Below are 25,325 nucleotides of genomic sequence, written 5' to 3' on the forward strand. Positions count from 1 at the left end.
TAGCTGAAGGGACCTGCTGTTTGATATGATCTGCCAGGCATTGGGATGGCCTACTTACCTGGCATCACACCCACATTGAAATTCATATACCACATTACTTACTATTTAAGCTTGATGCTGAATTAGGACACATCGAAGCTACCCTGTGAGATAATGGTTATCCTAATCAGATCATTGCTCACTGTATATCACGCATACACAAAAGAGCCTAAGGCCACCACTTTTGGTCCTGAAAAGTGCCCAGTCTAACTCAAATTACTCTGGAAGGGTAAGGTAGCTCGAAACTTTGAGCAACAGGTGAACCTAGCCGCTTCACGCAGCTACTATGCAGTAGCAACATGAGTGGTATTCTCCATCTGGATGGGGGCTGAGGATGGGAACTGGGGGAGGGGAGAGGAGGGGAGGGGATGGGGGTGGGATTGGGGGGTGGGACTGGAGGAGGGGTGGGGGTGGGAACTGGGGCATGGGGATTGGAGGCGTGAGGGGTGGGGCGGGGTTTGGTGAAATGAGATGGGGCGGGGATTGGTGGCATGAGGGGGAAGTGAGGGGTTGGGCAGGGTAAGGCGGTAGCGGTGGGGAGGGGAGAGGAGGGTAAAGCGGGGGTTGGGGGCGTGTGGGTGTAAGGAACATATCTTATTATTTCTGTTGGGCTGTTGTAAAGAACACATCTTGTTATTTTCTGTTGGACTGTGGATTGGGATTGCAATGGCTACAGGTTGTGAGACATGTCCACTGGAACAGGATGAGATATATATACAATGTTGCAGTCCTGGAACAGAGTGTGTCATGAAAGACAGGTTGGTGCCTGATAGGAATCCTGGACCAAGAGAGCGGACTGCCAACAGCATTTTAATTGGCTCCTGAGTAGGGTTTTGTGTGATAGCAGGGCAGCAAAAAACTCCTGGCCTGCAAAGAGAAACCATCTAAAATCTCTTCCCCATATCTCTGTAACCTGCTCTCTCTCTGAGGAAACCCCTATAAAATGGAAAAGGGGAAAATCACTGTTAGAGACATTGAAAAGCTCTCAGTGAATTAAATACTGAAAGTGCTGGAAGACCACCTTGTGTCATCAACCAGAACTGAAAGAAATTTGGAAGACATCGATCAAAATCAACCCATCGAATCCTGCACTCCGGTTTGGTGCTATTGAACTGTTTTATCCCACCCTTAAAATCCATGTTTTGTGTGTCGTGTGTGTGTGTGTAGGGATTTAAGAAGGAATTACAGTTTAAGTTATGGTATTAGCAGTTAGCAGTTCATATTTCATTCTTTTGCCACTGATTAACAAGTTTATTCAGTTATTTACTTAATAAGTTTACAAACCTGGTGCTCATATTTTGTTAACCTAAATTAAACAGTTCAGTAGAATTGGGGCAATCTGGTGGTTTGATCAAATGTTTCACATTTGTCGCGGCTTGGAACAGTGAGGCTTCATATTGCAGCGCACTATCCCCGTGAGTCATAACGGGGTAAGTGGGATGATTGGGGGGGGGTGGGGGTTGGGGGGGTGGTTGGCGGGGTGGTGGATGAGCAGTGGTGGGGGGGGGGGGGGTGGTGGTGACCACAAGACCATAAAACATAGGAGCAGAAGTAGGCCATTCAGTGAGATCATGGCTGATCTGAAGTCCTCAATTCCACTTTGCTGCCTTTTCCCCATAACCCTTGATTCCGTTACTGATTAAAAATCTGTCTATCTCAGCCTTCAATATACTTAATAACCCAGCCTCTACAACGCTCTGTGGTAAAGAATTCCACAGGTGACCAACACTCTGAGAGAAGAAATTCCTCCTCATCTCTGTCTTAAATGGACGAACCCCTCACTCTGAGATTATGGCATCTGGTCCTAGAGTCTCCCACAAGGGGAAACAACCTTTCAGCATCTATTACCTGTTAGCTTTTTCGGATTCATGCACGAGGATCCCTCTGTGCTGCAGCTTTCTCTATTTAAGTAATATTTAGCTCTATTCTTTCTGTCAAAGTGCATAACTTCACATTTTCCCACATTATATTCCATCTAACAAGTTTGTGCCTACTCATGTAACCTGTCTATATCCCTCTGTAGACTCTTTGTGTCATCCTCACCATTTGCCTTCCCACACATTTTTGTGACATGCACAAAATTGGCAATAGTACATTCACTTCCCTCATCCAAGTCACTAATATACATTGTAAATAATTGTAGCCCCAGCACTGATCCCTGTGGCACTCCACTAGTTACAGGTTGCCATCCTGAAAATGCCCCCCCTTATCCCAACTCTCTGTCTTCTATTCATTAGCCAATCCTCTATCCATGCTAATATACTACTGCCAAAGCCATGGGCTCTTATCTTATTAAGTAGCCTTATGTGTGGGACCTTATCAAATGCCTTTTGGAAAGCCAAATATATTACATCTACTGGTTCCCCTTTATCTATCCTGTTTGTTACCTCCTCAATGAATTCTAATAAATTTGTCAGGCATGATTTCCCTTCGTGAAGCGATGCTGACTCCACTTGATTATATTATGTATTACTTAATGCTCTGCTATTACATCCTTTATAATAAACTCTTAATGTTTTCCCAATGACGGATGTTAAGCTACGTGGCCTGTAGTTACCTGTTTTTTGTCACCCTGGGGGTGGGGGAGAGGGTGCAGGTCAGCTGGGGATCAGGGGGGTCGGGGAGTGTGCGGGGTCAGGGTTGGGGGGATAGTGCGGGGGCCGGGGTTGGGGGGGGATGTGTGAGGTGGGGGTCACAGGGGGGAATGTGCGAGGTGGAGGTCGGGGGGGGAATGTGGAGGTGGGGGAATGTGCGAGGTGGGGGTCGGGGGGGGGGAATGTGCGAGGTGGGGGAATGTGCGAGGTGGGGGTCGGGGGGGGAATGTGCGAGGTGGAGGTGGGGGGGAATGTGCGAGGTGGAGGTGGGGGGGAATGTGCGAGGTGGGGGTCGCAGGGGGAATGTGCGAGGTGGAGGTGGGGGGGAATGTGCGAGGTGGGGGAATGTGCGAGGTGGGGGTCGGGGGGGGAATGTGCGAGGTGGAGGTGGGGGGGAATGTGCGAGGTGGAGGTGGGGGGGAATGTGCGAGGTGGAGGTGGGGGGGAATGTGCGAGGTGGAGGTGGGGGGGAATGTGCGAGGTGGAGGTGGGGGGGAATGTGCGAGGTGGGGGTCGCAGGGGGAATGTGCGAGGTGGAGGTGGGGGGAATGTGCGAGGTGGGGGTCGCAGGGGGGAATGTGCGAGGTGGGGGTCGGGGGGAATGTGCGAGGTGGGGGTCGCAGGGGGGAATGTGCGAGGTGGAGGTGGGGGGAATGTGCGAGGTGGGGGTCGCAGGGGGAATGTGCGAGGTGGAGGTGGGGGGAATGTGCGAGGTGGGGGTCGCAGGGGGGAATGTGCGAGGTGGAGGTGGGGGGAATGTGCGAGGTGGGGGTCGCAGGGGGAATGTGCGAGGTGGGGGTCACAGGGGGGAATGTGCGAGGTGGAGGTGGGGGGAATGTGCGAGGTGGGGGTCGCAGGGGGAATGTGCGAGGTGGGGGTCACAGGGGGGAATGTGCGAGGTGGAGGTGGGGGGAATGTGCGAGGTGGGGGTCGCAGGGGGAATGTGCGAGGTGGGGGTCACAGGGGGGAATGTGCGAGGTGGAGGTGGGGGGAATGTGCGAGGTGGAGGTGGGGGGAATGTGCGAGGTGGAGGTGGGGGGAATGTGCGAGGTGGAGGTGGGGGGAATGTGCGAGGTGGGGGTCGCAGGGGGGAATGTGCGAGGTGGGGATCACAGGGGGGAATGTGCGGGGTGGAGGTGGGGGGGAATGTGCGAGGTGGGGGTCGCAGGGGGAATGTGCGAGGTGGAGGTCGCAGGGGGGAATGTGCGAGGTGGGGGTCACAGGGGGGAATGTGCGAGGTGGAGGTCGCAGGGGGGAATGTGCGAGGTGGGGGTCGCAGGGGGGAATGTGCGAGGTGGGGGTCGCAGGGGGAATGTGCGAGGTGGGGGTCACAGGGGGGAATGTGCGAGGTGGAGGTCGCAGGGGGGAATGTGCGAGGTGGGGGTCGCAGGGGGGAATGTGCGAGGTGGGGGTCACAGGGGGGAATGTGCGAGGTGGGGGTCACAGGGGGGAATGTGCGAGGTGGGGGTCGCAGGGGGGAATGTGCGAGGTGGGGGTCGCAGGGGGAATGTGCGAGGTGGAGGTCGCAGGGGGAATGTGCGAGGTGGGGGTCGCAGGGGGGAATGTGCGAGGTGGGGGTCGCAGGGGGAATGTGCGAGGTGGGGGTCGGGGGGGGGGGAATGTGCGAGGTGGAGGTCGCAGGGGGGAATGTGCGAGGTGGAGGTCGCAGGGGGGAATGTGCGAGGTGGAGGTCGCAGGGGGAACGTGCGAGGTGGGGATCGCAGGGGGGAATGTGCGAGGCGGGGGTCGCAGGGGGAATGTGCGAGGTGGGGGTCGGGGGGGGGGAATGTGCGAGGTGGGGGTCGCAGGGGGGAATGTGCGAGGTGGGGGTCACAGGGGGGAATGTGCGAGGTGGGGGTCGCAGGGGGGAATGTGCGGGGTGGAGTTGGGGGGGAATGTGCGAGGTGGAGGTGGGGGGGAATGTGCGAGGTGGGGGTCGCAGGGGGAATGTGCGAGGTGGGGGTCGCAGGGGGAATGTGCGAGGTGGAGGTGGGGGGGAATGTGCGAGGTGGAGGTGGGGGGGAATGTGCGAGGTGGGGGTCGCAGGGGGAATGTGCGAGGTGGGGGTCGCAGGGGGAATGTGCGAGGTGGAGGTCACAGGGGGGAATGTGCGAGGTGGGGGTCACAGGGGGGAATGTGCGAGGTGGAGGTGGGGGGGAATGTGCGAGGTGGAGGTCACAGGGGGGAATGTGCGAGGTGGAGGTCACAGGGGGGAATGTGCGAGGTGGGGGTCGCAGGGGGGAATGTGCGAGGTGGGGGTCGCAGGGGGGAATGTGCGAGGTGGAGGTGGGGGGAATGTGCGAGGTGGGGGTCACAGGGGGGAATGTGCGAGGTGGGGGTGGGGGGGGGGGAATGTGCGAGGTGGAGGTGGGGGGGAATGTGCGAGGTGGGGGTGGGGGGGAATGTGCGAGGTGGGGGTGGGGGGGGGGGAATGTGCGAGGTGGGGGTGGGGGGGGGAATGTGCGAGGTGGGGGTGGGGGGGAATGTGCGAGGTGGGGGTCACAGGGGGGAATGTGCGAGGTGGGGGTCGCAGGGGGAATGTGCGAGGTGGAGGTCACAGGGGGGAATGTGCGAGGTGGGGGTCACAGGGGGGAATGTGCGAGGTGGGGGTCGGGGGGGGGAATGTGCGAGGTGGAGGTGGGGGGGAATGTGCGAGGTGGAGGTGGGGGGGAATGTGCGAGGTGGGGGTGGGGGGGAATGTGCGAGGTGGGGGTCGGGGGGGGGAATGTGCGAGGTGGAGGTGGGGGGGAATGTGCGAGGTGGAGGTGGGGGGGAATGTGCGAGGTGGGGGTGGGGGGGAATGTGCGAGGTGGGGGTCACAGGGGGGAATGTGCGAGGTGGGGGTCGCAGGGGGGAATGTGCGAGGTGGGGGTCGCAGGGGGGAATGTGCGAGGTGGGGGTGGGGGGGGAATGTGCGAGGTGGAGGTGGGGGGGGAATGTGCGAGGTGGGGGTGGGGGGGAATGTGCGAGGTGGAGGTGGGGGGGGGGGAATGTGCGAGGTGGAGGTGGGGGGAATGTGCGAGGTGGAGGTGGGGGGGAATGTGCGAGGTGGAGGTGGGGGGGAATGTGCAAGGTGGGGGTGGGGGGGAATGTGCGAGGTGGAGGTGTGGGGGGGGAATGTGCGAGGTGGGGGTGGGGGGGGAATGTGCGAGGTGGAGGTGGGGGGGAATGTGCGAGGTGGGGGTGGGGGGAATGTGCGAGGTGGGGGTGGGGGGGAATGTGCGAGGTGGAGGTGGGGGGGAATGTGCGAGGTGGAGGTGGGGGGAATGTGCGAGGTGGGGGTCGCAGGGGGAATGTGCGAGGTGGAGGTGGGGGGGAATGTGCGAGGTGGAGGTGGGGGGGGGGAATGTGCGAGGTGGGGGTGGGGGGGGAATGTGCGAGGTGGAGGTGGGGGGGGAATGTGCGAGGTGGAGGTGGGGGGGGGGAATGTGCGAGGTGGAGGTGGGGGGGGGGAATGTGCGAGGTGGGGGTGGGGGGGGGGAATGTGCGAGGTGGAGGTGGGGGGGAATGTGCGAGGTGGGGGCGGGGGAACGTGAGTTGCTCTCCGGCTTTCACCGTCGCTGTTCTTCTGCCCGCGGGTCGGAACCGCCATGAAAACCCCGGCTCCGTGCGGGGATTTTCAGCCAGAGGCCCCGCAACCGCCGGAATCAGGCCTGAAAACAGGCTCAATTTTACTGAGAACCTCAAGCAGCCATTGCCAACCCCGTCAAAGATTGTATTTTATCCACTGCTGCCCCATTACCTCTGCTGCTTCTCATCCTCTATCTCCTTCATCTTCTTTACGACAAAAGAACGGAAGATCTCCTCGATGCTGGTCGCCATGGTTCTTCCGCAGCCTGAGGCCTCCTACTCTAACCCTGCTCTCCCCTCCCCCGCCGCCAGGGGGAGCACCACCTGCTATTCCCCCTCCACCACCGCAAGGGGGCGCACCACCTGCTATCCCCCACCCTCACCGCTAGGCGGAGCACCACATGCTCTCCCCTGCCCCGCCGCCAGAGGGAGCATCACCTGCTAACCACTCCACCACCGCCAGGGGGCGCATCATCCGATACTACCCTCCCCCACCGACAGGGGGGGGGGGGGGGGGGGGGCGCACCACCTGCTCCCCCCCTCCTCCACCGCCAGGGGGAGCACCACCTGCTCTCCCTTCCCCCACCGCCAGGGGGAGCAGCCTCCACCACCGCTAGGGGGAGCACCACCTGCTCTCCCTTCCCCCCGCCAGGGAGAGCAGCAGCCCAGCAGAAGGCAGGGAGACAGGCAGACAGACAGCTTTGTAACAGAGGGAGAGATGTGTAACGACATGGAAATGGAGACACACAACTAATCTTGCTGCAAATATTGTAGAAACTGGCCTGAGGAACAGCTTAGCAATTTAAGGGAACATTTTTGAGGGGAAGATCAGAATATTTCACAACTAACGATACTGAAATTTTAAGAATTTTCTTTTACAAATCATTACTGTTAATTCCTTGAATTTTACAGTGACGTGTACTTCCAGAGTGAAGACAACCACCTGAAAAAATTTAAGAAACATTGAGATACTCTGACGAGAGTGACACACAGTAACTTAAAGGAACTTTCAGCTTGCATGAGCACTTAGAGGGAACATTGCCTAGATTTAAGGTAAAGGGCTGGAGGTTTATGGGGGATTTGAGGAAAAAAATTTTCACCCAGAGGGTGGTTGGAATCTGGAACATGCTGCCTAAGGGGGTGATAGAGGCAGGAACCCTCACAACATTTAAGAAGCATTTAAATGAGCAATTGAAACACCATTGAAACGGCCCAAGTGCTGAAAAATGGGATTAGAATAGGTAGGTGCTTGATGGTTGGCATAGACACAATGGGCCAAAGGGCCTGTTTCTGTGCTGTATAACTCTATGAGCTATCCTCAACGAGCTATCCTCAACCATGTGTTGCAGACTGCTACATTCCAAGGTCCTGTGAGCTGAGGATTGAGGAACTCACAAAAGCTTGAGGCAGTTGCACGAAGGCTCAATGGGGGAAAAGGCCACAGTCTAAGGCCCTCCCACCATAGTACACCAAGTGGCTGGAACCCATGTAAAACCCCTAAGTCTGTATGTACCCAAGAATGTATGACACGAAATGTAAATGTATGTTGTAAATATAACCTGTAAATATAAATGCAGTGAGGCACCTCAGAGTGCCACATACTGTAATGAAAGAACTTGAACTGTATTGCATTTTACCTAATGTCAAAGTTGAACTGTTATGTAATGTACTTTTACAAATTTTATGAATAAAGTATATTTTCTGAAAACAGAACTTTTATCTACAACCCTTGCAGTCTCCACCGGTCACAATCAGAATTGAGCAATTACCAGTGGACACCTCCATACTGACCACATCTGAACACACACGAGCTGATTTTTGCCAAGTCCAGCACTAGATTCACCAGGTTCTCTGCTTTGCTCATCCTGACCCACTAAAGTCTGTGTACAATACACCCAAACATCAAATAGCAGCCTTGTCTGTTCAGTCGATAACTACCTGTTGTGTATTGCCAGCATCATAGTTTTACTATTCAGATTTTTATAAACAGGGAAAAACTGATGGATGATTTATGTGATTATCTCAGCGAGGCAGTGAAATGGTATTAAAAGATGAACAGGGAGTGGAAATAGGTAAAATAATGAAATCATCCCAGAAAGACAGAACCAGAAAAAGGAAGCACATTTACAAAATACAAAGGAACAGACTGAAAATACAGAATTTTTTTAAAAATCTATAGATTTACCAAAGGCAAGTCAACACCTCAGATGTCCTCTTTGCCAAAACTGTATTGTAACAGTTCACCAGCTTCCACCACTGCAGATGTAATGTAAACTCCTTTCACAGAATCTCAGAGTGCAAAAGAGGCCCTTTGGCCCATCGAGTCTGCACCGACCCAACCCAACTTCTAAAAAAATTGAAGCCTGAAGTTGCTGAAATCAATGTTTAGACCAGAGGGTCAGAGTGCACGGGACACCAATACAGCTGTTCCTGACCCTCAGTTTCAACAGTATAGAAGGGAGGCCTTGCTAAATGCAACGTGACTGTGACAGATCCAACTTAAGTCACTAATTTCACATGACTCCCTAATTGATCAGCATCGGTGCCACAGTTGGTACCCCTATCTGGGATGGAGAATAAAAGTTAGTGTTCCTGATCAATACCCAATACTTTCAGAAAGTGCACCTTTGTGGTTATGAACCGAGGACAGAATTGGGCTCAGTTGTGATTTTCCCCACTAGACATCCATTTAGGGTAGTGGTGTAGTGGTAATATCAGCAAATCAGTAATTAAAGGGCCCAGTCTGATTGTGCAGGGGACCAAGGTTCAAATCCCACCATGACAGCTGGAGGAGTTTAAATTCAATAAATAAATCTGGAATATAATACTAGTCTCAGTAATGGTGACTGTGAAACTAGCATCAATTGTTATTTTTTTTAAATCCCATGAACGGTAGTTGATCTACAGATGGAGTACGAAGGGGAGAGTTCCGTGGACAGGTAGCCCCAATAAAAATATATAAAACTATACCCCAACAAGTAATTAGTGCCAATTGAAGTGTAGTCAATGTTGTAATGTATCCTTTAGGGATGCCCTCAGGTTTGCCAACCCTCCTAGATTGGCCAGTCTACTAGAATTGGCATCTATCTCCCAGTGACCATTGAAAACTATTGGGAGATTTAGGATATGCAAAATGCTAATGGATATAGAGTTCATGAGTGGATGGGGTTGGCAGTCAGCTGGAACGTTTGTCTGGGGGAACTGATGGTCACTGGATGTTCATAGACCACCATTTCTACTTTGGGTAAAGATGGTGGTCTCCCCTCCTCTCTCTGGGATTGGGGCCTGAGAATTGTTTTGGGTCTTCTCTCCAGCCACTATGCTTCTGAGATAGAGGAAGAGCAGGTGGGGAGCGTCGCACCAGCAGGTTAGTTCTCACCAATGAGAGGCTGCCTGTTCCTGGGTAGAGTGTGAGGCAGAACTGGGGTTCAGCCTGAAATACGCTAAGTGCCTGGGCCTGGAGAGGGGCAGGCCCAACTCTGCTGCTCTCAATCTGGCTGAAAGCCCAATGGCAGGAGTCTGGGGGTGGGGCAGATGAAGGTGGCGGGTCTTGTGATATCTTGGCAACCCTCAGTGTACTCAAAAGCATCCCTGAAGAGATCAAACATCCCCATCAACTCACAGGAGTCCCTGGCTTATGACTGACTAAAATAGAGAAAGTTCATTCAGGGAGGCAGCGAACTCATCAAGAGACCTCAACAGGAACACAGACATGAAGGTGTTAGAGAGAGCAAACAAACCACCAATAAATTCATCCACCTGACCCTTCGACCACCACCTGCCCCACATGTGACAGAGTCTGTAGATCGCACAATGGACATACCAGTTATCTCAGAACCCACGGAAGCTGAGTGGAAACAAGTCATTCTCAATCCCAAGGGGCTGCCTAAGAGAAGGTTATGAAACACTGCAGTCAATCTGTGCACAGCAAACTCACGGAAAGAGATGTGGTAAAAAAATTACTTGTTCATTAAGTGATGTTGATTGAGGCATGAGTATTGGCCAGGACACTGGGGAGAACTCCCCCGCTCTTATTCAAGATAGTACCATGGGATCTTTCATATCCACCCAAGAGAGCAGACAAGCCCTTGGTTTAACATCAGTTCCAAAAGAACATTTGTATGCAGTTACTATAGAAAATTGGTTTATTAATTGATTGCACTGTGTGCTTTAAAGTTGCATTGTGCATCAGGTAAACAAAACCCAGGGAAAGGGTAAAAAATAGTTTACTTAGCAATATAGATCCAGACAGCGTTGCCACAATGCTGGTAGTTAGCAAATAATGTCATTCAAAACAGTTCCTTCTAGTCTGACAAAAAAGATATTGTTGTCTTACCTTACCAACACAAATAGCAACTAAAATACATCATAAAGGACATAAGAAGCAAAAGTAGTGATTCTCTAGCTGGCACAGACACAGAGAGGGTAGGTGGAATTTTCCCAGATCTTTGGAGGGGGGTGGGGGAGTCTAGGAAAGTAGCAGAAAACCTCATGGGGGCGGATCCCTGACATGGTCCCACCTCTGGGTGAGTCTACTGGGGTGGGTTTCACACAAGTGGCAACCCATTCCATGGAAGCGAGCAGGCAACCAAACAGAAAAGATGTCAATTAGTGGATACTTTGAGAAAGCGAGGCAAGTTTGCTGGTGTTGCCTGAGCACTCCTGGACAACAAGGAAACAAGTAAAAATTAAATACTGATGCTCAACTTGCAATCTGTGTTTTTATGCACTGGGTCATCATGAAGCTCTTGCCTTTATTCTAGCAATGAAAAGGTAAACTGTTCATTTTCAGTGTAATACAAAATAGAAGACATTAAGTTCAGCCTTAGAGTGAGGTATTCAGCTTTCTGGACAGCATGGCATCTTTGTTTAGCTGTCTTATACACAGTAACATCTTATTTGATTCAAATTGGCTTTCAGTGTTCAAAGCAGTGCAGCCTACTGAAACAGCCTTTATTATGCCGACTGCCAACATGTCTTCCAGCACAGCCCAAGGCAAGCTGTGCTGATCAGTCACCTGCCTTTGTTTTATCTGACTGTATCCCACATCGCATCCAAAGTTGTTAGACTCTTCTAGTAGTTGGACAGAATGTCACCGGCATCTGGATACACAATGCTTAATTTTCCGCATCATGATTTTTAAAGGAAGGGTAGATGCTGTAATCAAAATCTGATGACTCCACACACTCTGATTTTTTCTTCAAGCAAGGAATGTAAAAGCTAGTGTTTTCCTGAACTAATAAATGTCTTGCAGAATTATGCAAAACCAAAATAGAACTCGGCTGTATAACAGTTTTATTACCACAAAAAGTGAAAACGAGTATACAAATTGTGTTTTATTTTTCTTTTCTGCAATTTCCTGGTATTTTCTGTGAAAAGATCTTTTTGTTTAAAAAAAAGTTAATGATATTCTATTTCAAGTAACACGAAATTGAAATGAGCACACTTTAGCACGGGAGAGTTGCCACGTTTCGCTTCTCCAGTTAACGAGATGTGGACAAGACTGTGGAATAGACCACGGGAGAGACAACAAGCAGATCAAAAAGGGATTTCAATTTGGGACGGTTTCTAACACTCATCACCCTCTAAACCGTTTTTGTAAGTAGTCACGAAGAGCCCATGTTGCATGACTTCAGTTACAATTCAGCTCTTTCCAGCAAATTTTGCCATCTTCTCCTAAATGTACTGCTCCACTAGCCACCAGATGGAGAGCAGCAGGATAAGCCATATGCTCAGCTTCTTTCACTCTCTCCGAGAGGGTCTCTTCAGAATCCCCCACTAGTACTGGAACAACCTTCTGTACGATAATTGCTCCAGCATCAATTTCTTCCTGAAACAGCCAATAAAATAGCAGAATACAATTAGAAGAAAAAGGTGAACAACATCACCTAGCCCTGCATACACTAGGTATCAGAGCAGAGACTTCATTTGTGAGTGACTTATGATCGCACTCAGTGCTATTTTTACAATTACACCATTGAGAGAACTCAGAACTCATTCTAGTCAATGTTAGATTTTCTCCTTTCAATTTCCCTTGCGTGTGTTACCGACCAGATCTCCTATGTCTTGCACCTCCCCAGATTCAAAGGATTCCACCAGGGTCCTTTTGCAGTTGGATCGCAGACGTGTACACACATCATAGATGCAATAAAGGGTAAACAAGATAAGCATGAGAAAGAATGGGACAGAAGAGTATGAAAGGGTTTCGAAAATGTCTAGATGTAGGGAAAATGGTTTGACTTGTGGGGGCGTCCAAAATTAGAGATCATAAAGGTAAAATAATTACTAAGAAATGAAATAGGGAATTCAGGATAAAGGGCGTTACTCAGAGTGGAAGAAATATGGAAGTCACGAACACAAGGAGTAGTAGGCATGGATGCATTTAAGGGGAAGCTGGATAAAACATGAGGGTGAAAGGATTGGAAAGGTATGATGAAGCAGAGTTCAGGGAGGCTCCCGTCGAGCAAAAAGCAGTTGAGCCGAATGACCTGTTACTGTGCTGTCGGCTTGATGTAACATTTCTCTTAATCATGTTTATTCTCTCCTGCAATGAAATGAGTTTTGCCGTTCCACTTAGTCAGGTTCAGATGAGCGTTTGGAAGTGTGGACATGTGTCACAAGAGTGGAAGCAAGACTTGCATTAATATAGCGCTTTTCCCGGCCACTGGATGTCGCAAAGCACTTTACAGCCAATGGCGTGCTTTTTGAAGTGTAGTCACAGTTAAAATGTAGGGAATGTGGCAGCCTATGTGCACACAGCAAGCTCCCACAAACAGCAATATGATAATGACCAGATAGTCTGTTTTGCGATGTTGATTGAGGGATAAATATCGGCCAGGACATTGGGAACAACTCCCCTGCTCTTCTTCAAAGTAGTGCCATGGGGCCTTTTACATCCACCCGAGCAAGCAGATGAGGCCTCAGTTTAACATCCAAAAAACAGCACCGCCGACAGTGCAGCCCTCGGTACTGCACTGGAGTGTCAACCTTGATTTTTGTGCTCAAGGCCTGCAGTGGGAATTGAACCCAAAACCTTATGATTCAGAGGTGATAGTGCTATCAACTGAGCCAGAACAAGAGGAGGCTGACTCTACATTTACCCTCTCAACTACAAATACCTGCACAGCTCAAGGGCGTACGATCTGAAATACCAACCCAAAAGAAAAAGGATATTTGTCATGATCCCCAGTTGAAGATTAAGAGGACCAATTAGAAATCCTACACTAAATTCCACCCTATCCTGACAGGTCATTGTTGAAGGAATTGTAGCATACAAGCATTTTACTGCATTCATTGTGGTCCGGAGGTATGGTAGCATAGTGGTTATATTACTAGACCAGTAATCCAGAAGCCTCTCCAAATGATCTGGAAACATTAGTTCAAATCCCATCATGGTAGTTGGGGAACTTAAACACAAATAAATAAATCTGAACTTAAAAAGCTAGTATCAGTCATAGTGACTCTGAAATTACCACAGTCATAAAAACCATTCTGGTTCACAAATGTCCATACCTGATCTGGCCTTCATGAGATTCCAAACCCACAAACATGTGGTTGATTCTTAATTGCCCTCTGAAATAGCCTAGAAAGCCACTTAGCTGTATTCAAGGTTGAGGCAAAGGTAGTCAAGGATGGGCAATAAATGCTGGCTCTGTTAGCAAGATCTACATCCTGCAAACAATTGATAATAAACATTCTTTGCTCCAACAGGCAAACTATGCTGAGTCTTGCAATGCCCAAGTCCAGTTCCGCATGCAAGAAGGGTTTACAAAGAAAATAGGAGTAGGTCATTCAGCCCTTCGAGCCTGCTCCGCCATTCAATATCATGGCTGATCCTCTATCTCAACGCCGTACTCCTGCGAGCTCCCCATACCCTTCGAGTCTAGAAATCTATTTCCTTCTTAAATATATTCAGTGGCGTGGCCTCCACAGCCTTCTGTGGTAGAATGTTCCAAAGGTTCACCATCCTCTGAGTGAAGATGTTTCTCCTCATCTCAGTCCTAAATGGTCTACCCTGTATCCTGAGATTGTGACCCCTTGTTCTAGAAACCCCCAGCCAGAGGAAACATCACCCCTGCATCTTGTCCGTCCAGCCCTGTCAGAATTTTATACATTTCAATGAGATTCACTTACACTGATTCATATTTCAGTTTTATTGCTGAGAAGGTAGAACCCAAAGAGTTGGCACAACCCAACATCCTTCATAAGAAAAGGCGGGCTGTCACTGATATTAGGAAAAATGTTTCAACTTGTGGGAGAGTCCAAAATACAAGGTCATAAAAGGTAAGATAATCATTAACAAACCCAAGAGGGAATTCAGGAGAACTGTCTTTACTCAGAGTGGAAGGAATGTGGAGCTCACTACCATAAAAAGTAGAGAGGCCAACAGCATAGATGCATTTAAGGGTAAGCTGCACAAACGCAAGGGTGAAAGGATTGGAAAGAAATGGTGATACAGTTAGATAAAAGTAGAATGCAGGGAGGCTTGGGTGAATAAAACACAGCTCACATATGGAAATGGAAAAGTACAATTACGAGGCAGTACTACCTCCAAAAGCAATTGAATTGTAGTTTATGACAGTGTATCTGGTTACAGTATCAACCAAGGCTCAGCTGATAGCACCATCACCTCTAAGTCAGAGGTTGAGAGTTCAAGTCCCACTCCAGGACTGTAGCACTAAAATCTAGGCTGGCACTACAGTACCGAGGGAGTGCTGCATTGTCAGAGATGCCATCTTGCTGATGAGAGTTAAACCAGTACCCAGTCTGCACTGCCAGGTGGATGTAAAAAGGTCAGGTGGCACTATTGAGAGTAGGGGAATTCTTCCCAGCATCCGGGCCAATGCTGATCCCTCAATCAATATCACAAAAACAGGTCATCTGGTCATTACCACCACATTGCTGTGTGCAAATTGGCTGCCACATTTCCTACATTATAACTGCGATTACACTTTAAAAGTACTCCATCGGCTATAAAGCACCCTGGGATGTCCTGTAGTCACAAAAGGTGCTAGATAAATGCAAGTGTTTCTTTCTTGCCGTACTTTTACCGATTGCTGGGGAAGCTGGGCGAATGCAAATCACTTGGAATAAAAATCCAATACATCATCATGTCCTTCCCTAGAGCACTGGCATCAAATCCCATTGATCCCACATCCTGAATATCAACGTGACCAATCTTTCAGACCAATGCTCAAACCTCAGCTGAAGAAAGCACTGTAGTAGTGAGGGATTTGAGGAGAAAACTGGAGAGAGAAATGGAATATGTGGGAAATGAAAAACTAAAAGGGGGAATACTTACAGCTACGAAATGCACAGAGCAGCCAGTGACTCGTACTCCAGCCTGCAGCACCTGTTTGTGGGCATTAACTCCTTTGAAAGAAGGCAGCAGCGATGGATGAATATTCAATAGTTTACCTAGAAGGCAGTTTATAATTAGAGAATGCTGAATTCAATTAGTTTAAAAAAAAACACTCAGTAACTTACTGCTCTTATATCTGGGCTGAATGTAATGAATAACACGGTGTCTCCTCCCAACCCAAGAGGGCCACTGATAACCGTCTGCACACGCGCACTTGTCCATGCATGCGCAGGAAACCTATGACGTCATCTGTAGGAGACACAGTGCCTATTGGATCTTACACGGATCCTGAAGCCATTCACCCAGTCTCTGAGCCCCACTCCGGGCGTCAGTCCAGGCGCAGCCTCCTCACAGTTTCCGGGGATCCGCCCTCAGGGCTCAGAGACTGGGTGAGCATCTTCAGGATCCGAATAAAGGTCCAACCTGAAGACGACCCGGAGTTTCACACGCGTGACACGGAGGTTGTAACCCGGAATTGTGGCCGTCACCAGGTGGATCAGAAGCCTCTCCCCTCCCTCACCATCCCGAATCCCAGCTCCATTCTGCCCTGCCGACTCAGAGAAGGTGAAGCTTTTTCAATCGCCATCTTTAATAACCGTTTGATAAACATCACTGCTTCTAGCCACTGCCTATTCTGTCACTCGCAATGATGTCACAGTGTAAAACTGCACATGCACAATGTTGGCAGCAAACAGCCAATGAACAATCCAGTCGAAGTTAAAAAAAAATGATTCAACACAGTGAAAACATACATCTAAAGCCAACATGAACTTGTTATTTTTAAACATTATTTAATAAAGTCTCTAATAAGGGGTAATTGTATATAATTATGCAGCCCACTCACCACACAATTCCTATTACTCTAGACAGAATTGTTTTGAGCTATTTAAACAGTCCCTATGACAGCTTCGGTAGCTCTACTAATTTTAACTGCTAACAGATAGTGACTTAGTGGCAGACAACAATTAACTACAGCACACTGTTTACTCACTCAGTAATAGTCTCTAGATTAAGGCCGTGTCAGCTCAACAATAGTCAATGCTAAAATATCAAATTTGACGATGTACAAATGTTTATATTTCTTTGTGCTCAGTACTCAGGTTCAAGATGTGCCAAAAGCAAATCTTTACTTCTGGCGTAGGGCTAACGGATTGTTCAGATCACCTGGGTGGGAAAAAAAAAAACAATATTTACCATTCCATTTCTTGACGAAGGGACCAGAGAGGATTCTCATGAATCCCGCTAGGCAGACCAGCTCAACAGAGAATTCCTGAAGTAGCTGATCAACAGTGCTGTCAAACTCAGAGCGGCTTCCATATAGCTTATGGTCAATTACCTATAGGTTTTCAAATGCAAAAGAACCAAATCAGGCACAGTACACAAAAGGTAAAAAAAGAACAACTGCTAATGTCAGAAAATCACAGAATCACAGGACTAGTTACAGTGCAGAAGGAAGCCATTCAGCCCATTGTGTCTGCACCAGCTCTCCGAGTGAACAATTCACCAGTGCCATTTTCCTGCCTTCCCCCTGTAACCCTGTAGACTGATTATCTGAAAAGAAACATTTAAATCCCTCGAATGCCTCGCTTGACCCTGCCTCCATCACACTCAGTGCATTTCAGACCCCAACCACTTGCAATGTGAGAAGGTTTAACTCGTGTCGCTTTTACCGATTACTTTAAATCTTTGCCCTCTTGTTCTCGATCCTTTCACGAGTGGGATCAGTTTCGCCCTGTCTACTCCCTCCAGGCAACCTCATGATTTTGAATACCTCTATCAAATCTCCTCTCAGCCTTCTTTTCCCCAAGGGAAAGAGTCCTAACTTCCCCAAACTGCTGTAAAAAAAAAAGCTTTAAAAAAATGACTTTTGCATCACGTTTTTCTTCTGTAGTGAAATGTGACTACAGAACTGTGCTCCAGCCAGCTATAAACCATGTTGCTCTGTGCAGTAGCATGTTTATGAAATAGTGGTCCTAGACAGTCCAGGTTTACTGGTTAACAACCAGGTATTCCTTTAAACATATCAGTGTCAGTACATGGATTCCTGTTTCAAGATTGATCAAAGCTCAAATTGTTAGAAATCACTGCATTTGAATAATTAATGAGGTTTCCTGCGATCTACATTCACCAGTGAGAACCCAAGGGACCTCTACTCTCTCATACCCGCACAGAACAGACCAACATCCAACCCACATAGTCTTCATAAATGAAGGTCTATGAATCTGACCCCGTTCAGCATGTGTAATATTTAACATGTGTCTAAAATAAAGCACATTCACAGAAATGTACACATCAACAATACTGCGTATATCATATTTACCCATGTACATATCCAGCATTTCTTTCCTTCTGCTCACTATACACTGAAACACTAGTTCATCCTTAACTGAGAGCATTGCGCCCAGTTCTGGGCACCACACTTCAGGGAAGATGTGAAGGCATTGAAGAGAGTACAGAAAAGATTCACAAGAATGATACCAGGGATGAGGAACTTCAGTAACATAGGTAGATTGGAGAAGTTGGGAACTCGGTTTTCCTTGGAGAAGAGAATGTTGAGAGGAGATTTGACAGAGAAAATCAAAATCATGAGCAGTCTGGACAGAGTAGATAGGGAGAAACCGTACCCGTTGATGGAAGAATCAAGAACCAGAGGGCACAGATTTGAAGTAATTGGCAAAAGAAGTAATGGTGGCATGAGGCAAAACTTTTTAATGCAGCAAGTGTTACGATCTGGAATGCACTGCCTGAGAGTTTGGTGCAGACAGGTTCAACTGAGGGATTCAAGAGGGAATTGGATCATTATCTGAAAAGGAAAAATGTGCAGGGCTATGGGGAAAAGGCAGGGGGAGCGGCACTAGGTGAATTGCTCTTGCAGAGAGCCAGCATGGGCATGACAGGCCGAATGGCCTCCTTCTATCCGATAACATTCTGTGATTCTACTTCCAAGTCTCTCACCAACACTGATAATTTCAAGCATTTGCTGCGATTTTCGCAGTAAATAAATCTTTAGGTTTTGTGTCGTATTCTACAATTGGCTTCGGGTAAATGCAGCCCTCCAATTTTCTTCCTTTTTGGGTGGAGCAGGGGCAGGAAAGAGAAGGGAAGAAAATCCAAATCCCAAGGTCCCTTTCCCTGCACCTCTAAGGAAATGTGGAATCAACATGTGGCAAATGACCAGAAACACCATGGGCAGAATTTCCTGGCAGAACCCGCACGTCAGCGCTTAAAATGTCGTGCGAGCGTCCCAATGTCAGCACGTGGCATCGCGATATTTCGGTCGGCAGGCACACCCAGCGGCAGGACGCTCTCCTGCCATTAATTGAAGGCCTCGTTAAGGCCCTTAACTTGCCAATTGTCCTGGATTTTGAGGGGTCCGTGCAAACTTCGGGTCGGCCCACATGTCCAACGGGCAGGCGGGTAGGTGATTTTTTAATAAAACTCATGTATTGTCGGGATATGTGGACTCAGAGGGGTTGTTCATGTTTTACACGAAGTTACAATTGAGGAAAGTGTTTAAAAGTTGCCTGTGTGATTGTTAGCAGTTCTCATCGATTTCCGAGAGCTTTTTGTGTACTTTGAAACCAGTCTGCAAACAGTTATCTTTCTCAGGCCTGTAGCATTCCGGAGGCCTCCATTTAGCCTGGGGCTATGGGTTCTGACCTCTCCACTGGAGGCAGCTTCTCTGAGGAGGAAGGGAGGGATAGAATAAGGAGGCCAGGACTGGACAATCAGCCTCCAGGGGAGCCACCTTTGGGAGGCCAGGCTCAGGCACAAGGGGCGCAGGGCCAAGAGGTTGTCCAAGGTGGAAGGGGCCGCAGAGGACGCCATTATCCTGCTGCCAGGGTATACAGGCAGTGAAGCAGTTACCTCAATATGACTGAGGTGCAGTGCCGAAGGAGGCTCCAACTGTCAAGGGGGACAGTGACAGAGTATCTATATCTGTCAGATGATTGGCCCTGAGATCTCCCCTAACTGTATGGGTGGACACCCCATGCCAGTGGCTCTGAAGCTCACAGTTGCCCTCCACTTCTATGCCTCTGGTTCCTTCCAGGGCTCGGTGAGTGATCTTTGCGGTGTCTCCCAATCAGCTCTCTACACTTCTGTCAAGCAGGTTACAGATGCTCTGTTCAGAAGGGTATCCACCTTCATCCACTTCTGCTGCGACCAGACAAGTCAGACACAGTGAGCCAGAGGCTTTGCAGCCATTGCTGGCTTCCCCCGTGTCCAGGGTGCAATAGACTGTATACATGTGGCCATCAAGGCACCAGCAGGTGAGCCCGGTGCCTTCGTCAACAGGAAGGGCTTCCACTCCATGAACGTGCAGATACTGTGTGATCACAGGATGCTGATTCTACAAGTCTGTGCAAGGTACCAAGGCAGCTCCCATGATGCTTACATCCTCAAACACTCCCAGGTGCCGGGGCTTTTCAGTGCTCCGGTCCGGCTGGACGGGTGGCTACTGGGTGACAAGGGCTATCCCCTCAGAAGGTGGTTCATGACGCCTCTCCGCCATCCAAGAACAGAAGCTGAGCAGCGCTACAACAGGAGCCAGGGCACCATAAGGGCTGTGGTGGAGAGAGCCATCGGTCTTCTCAAGATGCGCTTCCGATGCCTGGACCGCTCAGGGGATGCACTCCAGTACCCCCCAGATTGCGTCTCTCTGATAGTGGTAGCATGCTGCACTCTGCACAATCTTGCGCTGGAAAGGGGGATCACAGTTGATGAGGCTGCACATGATGAATCCAGCAGTGGCTCAGAGGATGAGGAAGCACAGAGCAAAGATGAGGGGCAGCACGCTGACCCGCTATTACACCAAGGAGGCAGGGACACCCAGGACACTTTAATCCAACGAACCTTCAGCTAGCTCAACACACACATGGATCAGCAAGAACAGCATTGCCTGGCGCTTCCACACATGGCATGTAGGTGCTACATCTTACACCTTATCAGCTGCAACTAAGGGCTTAGTACAGAAACATCAATGTCCACTTAAACACTCATGGTATGTCTGTGAAAAAGAAAAATGCAGCACAAAGGAAACACCCTCAGCCATGATAAGAAAAGTGGACTTTATTATGTCCAAAATATAACAGAGACTTCTCCATTGCAAACATAAGTATTTTGTTCTCTATTCTAAGGCCAACACAAAATCACCAGTGACATACCCGTGGAGTGCCTAAGGCGCCTTATGCTTTCGTTTCTGGGTGTTACACCTATGTGCCGCCCCATCGCACGGAGTGGTTTGTGAGACAGCCTGCTGACTCTGCTGTCCTATTGGCCTCGATGACCTTGGCGGGTGTCCTCTGGCCCGTGGAGCCTGTGCTGGCCCCGCCTGGGATGGAGTGGCCAGTTCCAGAACTGACACCTCCCCAGTTGTCGCAGCCTCAACTGAAGCAACATTGACTGGCAGAGGGGTGGAGGGGCTGCTGCCCTCATCCAGAGTGTCCTGAGAGGAGCTCGCAGCAATGACAGGCAGCTGCTGCACCGACCTGAAGTCACACTGGATCTCTCTGCTCACCGCAGATGGATGGGCACCAAGCGCTGACGCTTGGTGCAAACAACATCTCCCACATTGGGAATGACCACCTGTGGCCATTAGCACTGTGAGGGCTTGCAGGTCAGAGCGTATCCCAGTCAGAAGATTTTCCATCTGATCGAACCCATGAGAGTCGCCAAACTCTCAGTGGAGAAAGCCTGAAGCTCTGCCCTGAGGTTCATGCCTTCACGTGTACTCTGCCTGGACTCCTCTATCACAGAGACCAACTGAAGCACACCCTCATGTAACTCTGCCAGATGCAAACGGGATTCCTGCCACTTGTCCTGCAGCTGCTGCATTGGTGAAGTCTCCAGAGGTACATCATCACTGCCGGACTCGGCATGTGGCTGGTCCCCTGCAGTCCTCCGGCTGCTGGCGCCATCGGCACTCTCTGTCCCTACCACCTCCTCCAGCGATTGTGAAGTGCCCTCTCCACTGTGACCCGGGACACTAGCCGACAGTAAGTTCTCCACCAAGGTGTGTGTGTCTGCGCTGGTGCCTGGCTGGCTGAAATGACGTGCCGCAAGTTGCACGTCTTGGCCCTCGGATGTGGAGGGGGGGGGCTCTGGACGTGTTGGGGGCGGCCATGTGGTGGTGATGCTGAAATTAACAACAAGGACAGTGCATCAGTTAGCGTTCTGTCAGTTAAACCTCCCATCCCTTCCCCACCACCCCGCAGCCTCATAAGTCGCTCACCCTTCAAGACCTAAAGGAGACGAACACTGGTGGGGTGGAAAAGAGTCAAGAGGAGCCCCAAACATTAGATGCGCATACAGACAGGCTGGTCAGATGGCCTCAGGAATGTCACATGGTATGTTATGTACCATTGGAGTGGGGAGAGTGCAGAGGTACCTGACCTGGATGCATGCTGGTCTGGAGATTTGCGGTGCTGAGGAAACATTGCAAACACTTACAACATTTGCCGTGGATCACAGGAGATTGACAGGTCCCATTATTGACCTTCATACCGTTAGGAGGGGCATAGACCGGCTGGGCAAAAGGCAACATTTCCCCTTGGCGCAGGGATGAGTAACGTGGTGGCATTTATCTAAGTTGACTGCCTGAGGTTGACAGGTGAGGTGCTGAGGGCCTTTTGGACAGAGTAATGTGGGGCGCCCTGGCTGAAAGGGTGCTGGAGGTCCCCAAACCCCTAAGATGTAATAAGTCTTTGGCTGTGCAGCAACGATCCAATGCTATGTTAGACCATGGGGATAGTGGTCACAAATGGGATACGTCAACTTTGGAAGGTGGTGGAGACGCGCATCCTCAAGGGGCCGAAGGGCCTTTGTGTATGACCCACACGTCTGACTGTCTCTGTCTGCGAATGAGCAGTGTTGCAGCACTAACGATTGCAGCAATCATCAGTGATTTGGATGGTGAGGAGACAGAGTGGATGGGACTGTGGACCCCAAAAACCTGGCCGCTGGACCCCAGCCTCACCGCCCTGACTGCCTGCCTCCTCCCCATCTCCATGGCCTGCTCCTCGTAGATAATCAGGTGCTGCAGCAGCTGTGCCCACCACCAGTCCTCTGGTGCTCCCTGAGATTGTGTTCGGTTTTTGCCTGCAGAACAGAGGATTTATTGGAGCTGATCGCTCATGTAGTCTGCACACGCAAGCCGCACCCCAACCACAGTGGTCCATCTGAGGCCTCCAGCGGCTCCTGTCCACACTACTGATGATCAGTCCCCAGAAGATAGTATGGCTGCTTCCAACCCCCTCCCCCAACGGACACCTTGGACACATTCGGCGTCCATCACTTTGAATAACACACGGGTCTTAGCGCCCATGGCAAGGAGGCGCAACTAGGTGCGGTGCCGATAACAGCAGATGGCTCTAGGCCATGACGCATTGAGGATCCTCTTCCACCATCTCATCACCATCAATATGACACGTGTTGGAATTCTGAGTATGTGTCTAGCGGCCTCCCCTGCAGGTTGACCCCAGACTACTCAAATGCGACAAATGCCAACATATGCTGGGAGAACCAATCTTCTCCTCAACCACTAAGGCTGATGTAAGCATGGTCACTATCCGTTTGCCCACCCAGCGTGCGCCAAATGCCCAATGCAGTAACGACAGCAAGACGTGGGGGGGGGTGGGGGGGCTCAAAGGCTAAGGCTACCTTCTGGGTCAAATGGCCAAGGCCGATATGGTACTCACCCTTCCAGAACGCAGCAAATCATTGAATCTCTTGCGGCACTGGGTGCCAGTACGCCGTACATCATCATGGGCGCTGACAGCATCACCAACCTCCTCCCACGCTTGGCTGGTGACATGGGGGGGCCCTCCTCCTCCCATCATCTGGATACAACACATCCTGCACATCCCGACGGCTGGAAACCTCTTGGAGGAGGACAGCTAGGCAGGCATCGGAGAATCGAGGGGCACAGTGGTCCCCTTGCTGGCCTCTCCTGAAGCCTGCCCCCTTCCTCCTGCTCCTATGGAACCACAGCTGCCTCTCTCTCTCTCTCCTCGCCCCGAGTGGCCATGGTGCACTGCCTCAAGCAGGCTGCCTGGCCACTCTTTAAACAGGCTGCCGCTTCCCCATTGGAACCGGCGGTCTGAGGCCGCCCACCCTAGCGACTACTTTCCAGATCTCCATGGGAGTCGCTAACCCGCTGGGCGGGCCTTAATTGGCCTGCCACAGAAAATAGCGACACAGCCCATTTCGGCGGCGGTGATCGGCTGCCCTCCCTCCGCCAAGTCGGTCGGGCCCGCCGAAGGGCAAAATTCTGGCCCATGTTAATTTTACATTGGTCTCTCCAGCTTCAACTGAGAATAAACCAGGACCAATTTAAAACCTCCAAACAAGACTTGTTCTTCAAAAATGCTAACATACGTACAAGCGTAATCTGGGTTTAGTGGATTTCTAGCATTTCCAGTTTACGATTTAAATGCTGTATTAAACACCAAAGATAACTACATTAACTACTGGGAACATGTTAAACAAGAAGCGTTACAAGCCTGCACTTTGTCTTGCACCCTGGGTTTTACTCACAGGCAACATTTACTGGTTATACTTTATATCTGGTCAGCCCACCAGAAGTTATAGTGCTCTCACCCTTGTCGGGATTCCAGCTCGAGTTGCTTTCTTCAGCCCCTCCACGCCAGTTTTGTTGGAGATGACAATTGCTATTTCTACACAACTGGCAGGATCCTTTGTGTGTTCTATTATGGCCTGAAGGTTTGTTCCTTCAAAGAAATAAAAGAGAAACAAGTAAACAAGTAGCAAATGTCTTCAGGGAAACATAGCAACCCACTTGTTGAAAATGCTTGGCGACCACTGAATAAGATCTGGGCTATTCATGATCTGAAGAAATAGCAGACGTGAAACCAGACTCCAAAACTCGTACGTGCAGACTGTTAGAGGGTCAACTCAATACCATGCAAATTTATCACTGTCAAGTTCAAGACCACCGAACGGTCAAAAAAGATGCTTTGCTGCACATTTTGGACTGTGGTCCCATAGTCTGAAGACCCACGATTTCTCCTTCCATCTGCTCCTTGAGGACCCTCAAAGGACTTTAAAAGGAGAGATCTTGCTGTTAGCAATGAAAAAAAAATGGCATCACATTGAGGACACATATTCAAACATCTACCTTCAGTAAACAGCCATATCATATATCAAATTGAGTAAGGATGGTTCTGGCTGGAACTAGAGAAAAACTAAGCAATCCAAAAGCCCATCCATTCAGCTTATTCAGGGCTCAAACGGATTAAATGTTCTTTCACAGATACAATTATTTCTGCTCAAAATAGGGGAAACTAACCTGTTCCGGAGATGAGAACGCCCACTCTCACTTTCCGAGTCTGCCCACAATCCTGTGATAAACCACCAACAGCAGCACATTGATCTGACTGCTGGTTTAAGTGTAGTGTCTTCATGAGATTTTTAATTGCTACCTTTTCAATGCCTAAAAGTGGAGGGGAAAAAAAAGTGTTAAATACTTTAAAACAGCTTCTTTAAAAAAAATGCTTAATTAGCTCAGTTTGATTGTGAACCGTACAGGATGCTATTTCGTAACAACATGGGTGGACATCAACTAAAATCATTTCCCAGCACCCTCCATGTTAAAGGTTAAAGGTCAAGACAGCAGCTAATTCTTAGTCACATTTTTCCATTGTAATAGAAAAAAAAGTTAGCCAGAATTTCTTTTCCATTCACTAATGTTTATGAAAGGGACAGGTTTGCTCTTCTCCTTTTTCCCTCCATCACTCCACCAG

General features: G+C 49.7%; 2 protein-coding genes across 11 annotated transcripts in view; both read right to left on the reverse strand.

Annotated features, from left to right (window-relative positions):
• LOC121290533 (protein SON) overlaps positions 1-6,490 on the reverse strand; it is a 56,646-nt gene extending 50,156 nt beyond the window's left edge. For all 9 annotated transcript variants that reach the window (XR_005945820.1, XR_005945821.1, XR_005945819.1 and 6 more), the window contains exon 1: positions 6,376-6,490. Coding sequence is in view for 6 of the 9 variants with exons in the window: in XM_041211015.1 (XP_041066949.1) it covers positions 6,376-6,455 (80 nt within the window). In the remaining 3 variants the exon portion in view is untranslated. The remainder of the gene's footprint in view (positions 1-6,375) is intronic.
• Positions 6,491-11,481: 4,991 nt separating this feature from the next.
• The window catches only part of gart (phosphoribosylglycinamide formyltransferase), a 51,120-nt gene continuing 37,276 nt past the window's right edge, over positions 11,482-25,325 (reverse strand). For both annotated transcript variants that reach the window (XM_041211906.1, XM_041211907.1), the window contains exons 18-22: positions 24,872-25,015; positions 24,163-24,293; positions 16,759-16,900; positions 15,505-15,620; positions 11,482-12,033 (exon numbers count right to left, since the gene is read on the reverse strand). In XM_041211906.1, the coding sequence (XP_041067840.1) occupies positions 11,836-12,033; positions 15,505-15,620; positions 16,759-16,900; positions 24,163-24,293; positions 24,872-25,015 (731 nt within the window). In that variant the 3' untranslated portion in view covers positions 11,482-11,835. The remainder of the gene's footprint in view (positions 12,034-15,504; positions 15,621-16,758; positions 16,901-24,162; positions 24,294-24,871; positions 25,016-25,325) is intronic.

Source organism: Carcharodon carcharias, chromosome 18, assembly GCF_017639515.1.
Source record: "Carcharodon carcharias isolate sCarCar2 chromosome 18, sCarCar2.pri, whole genome shotgun sequence".
Taxonomy (NCBI): Eukaryota; Metazoa; Chordata; class Chondrichthyes; order Lamniformes; family Lamnidae; genus Carcharodon; species Carcharodon carcharias.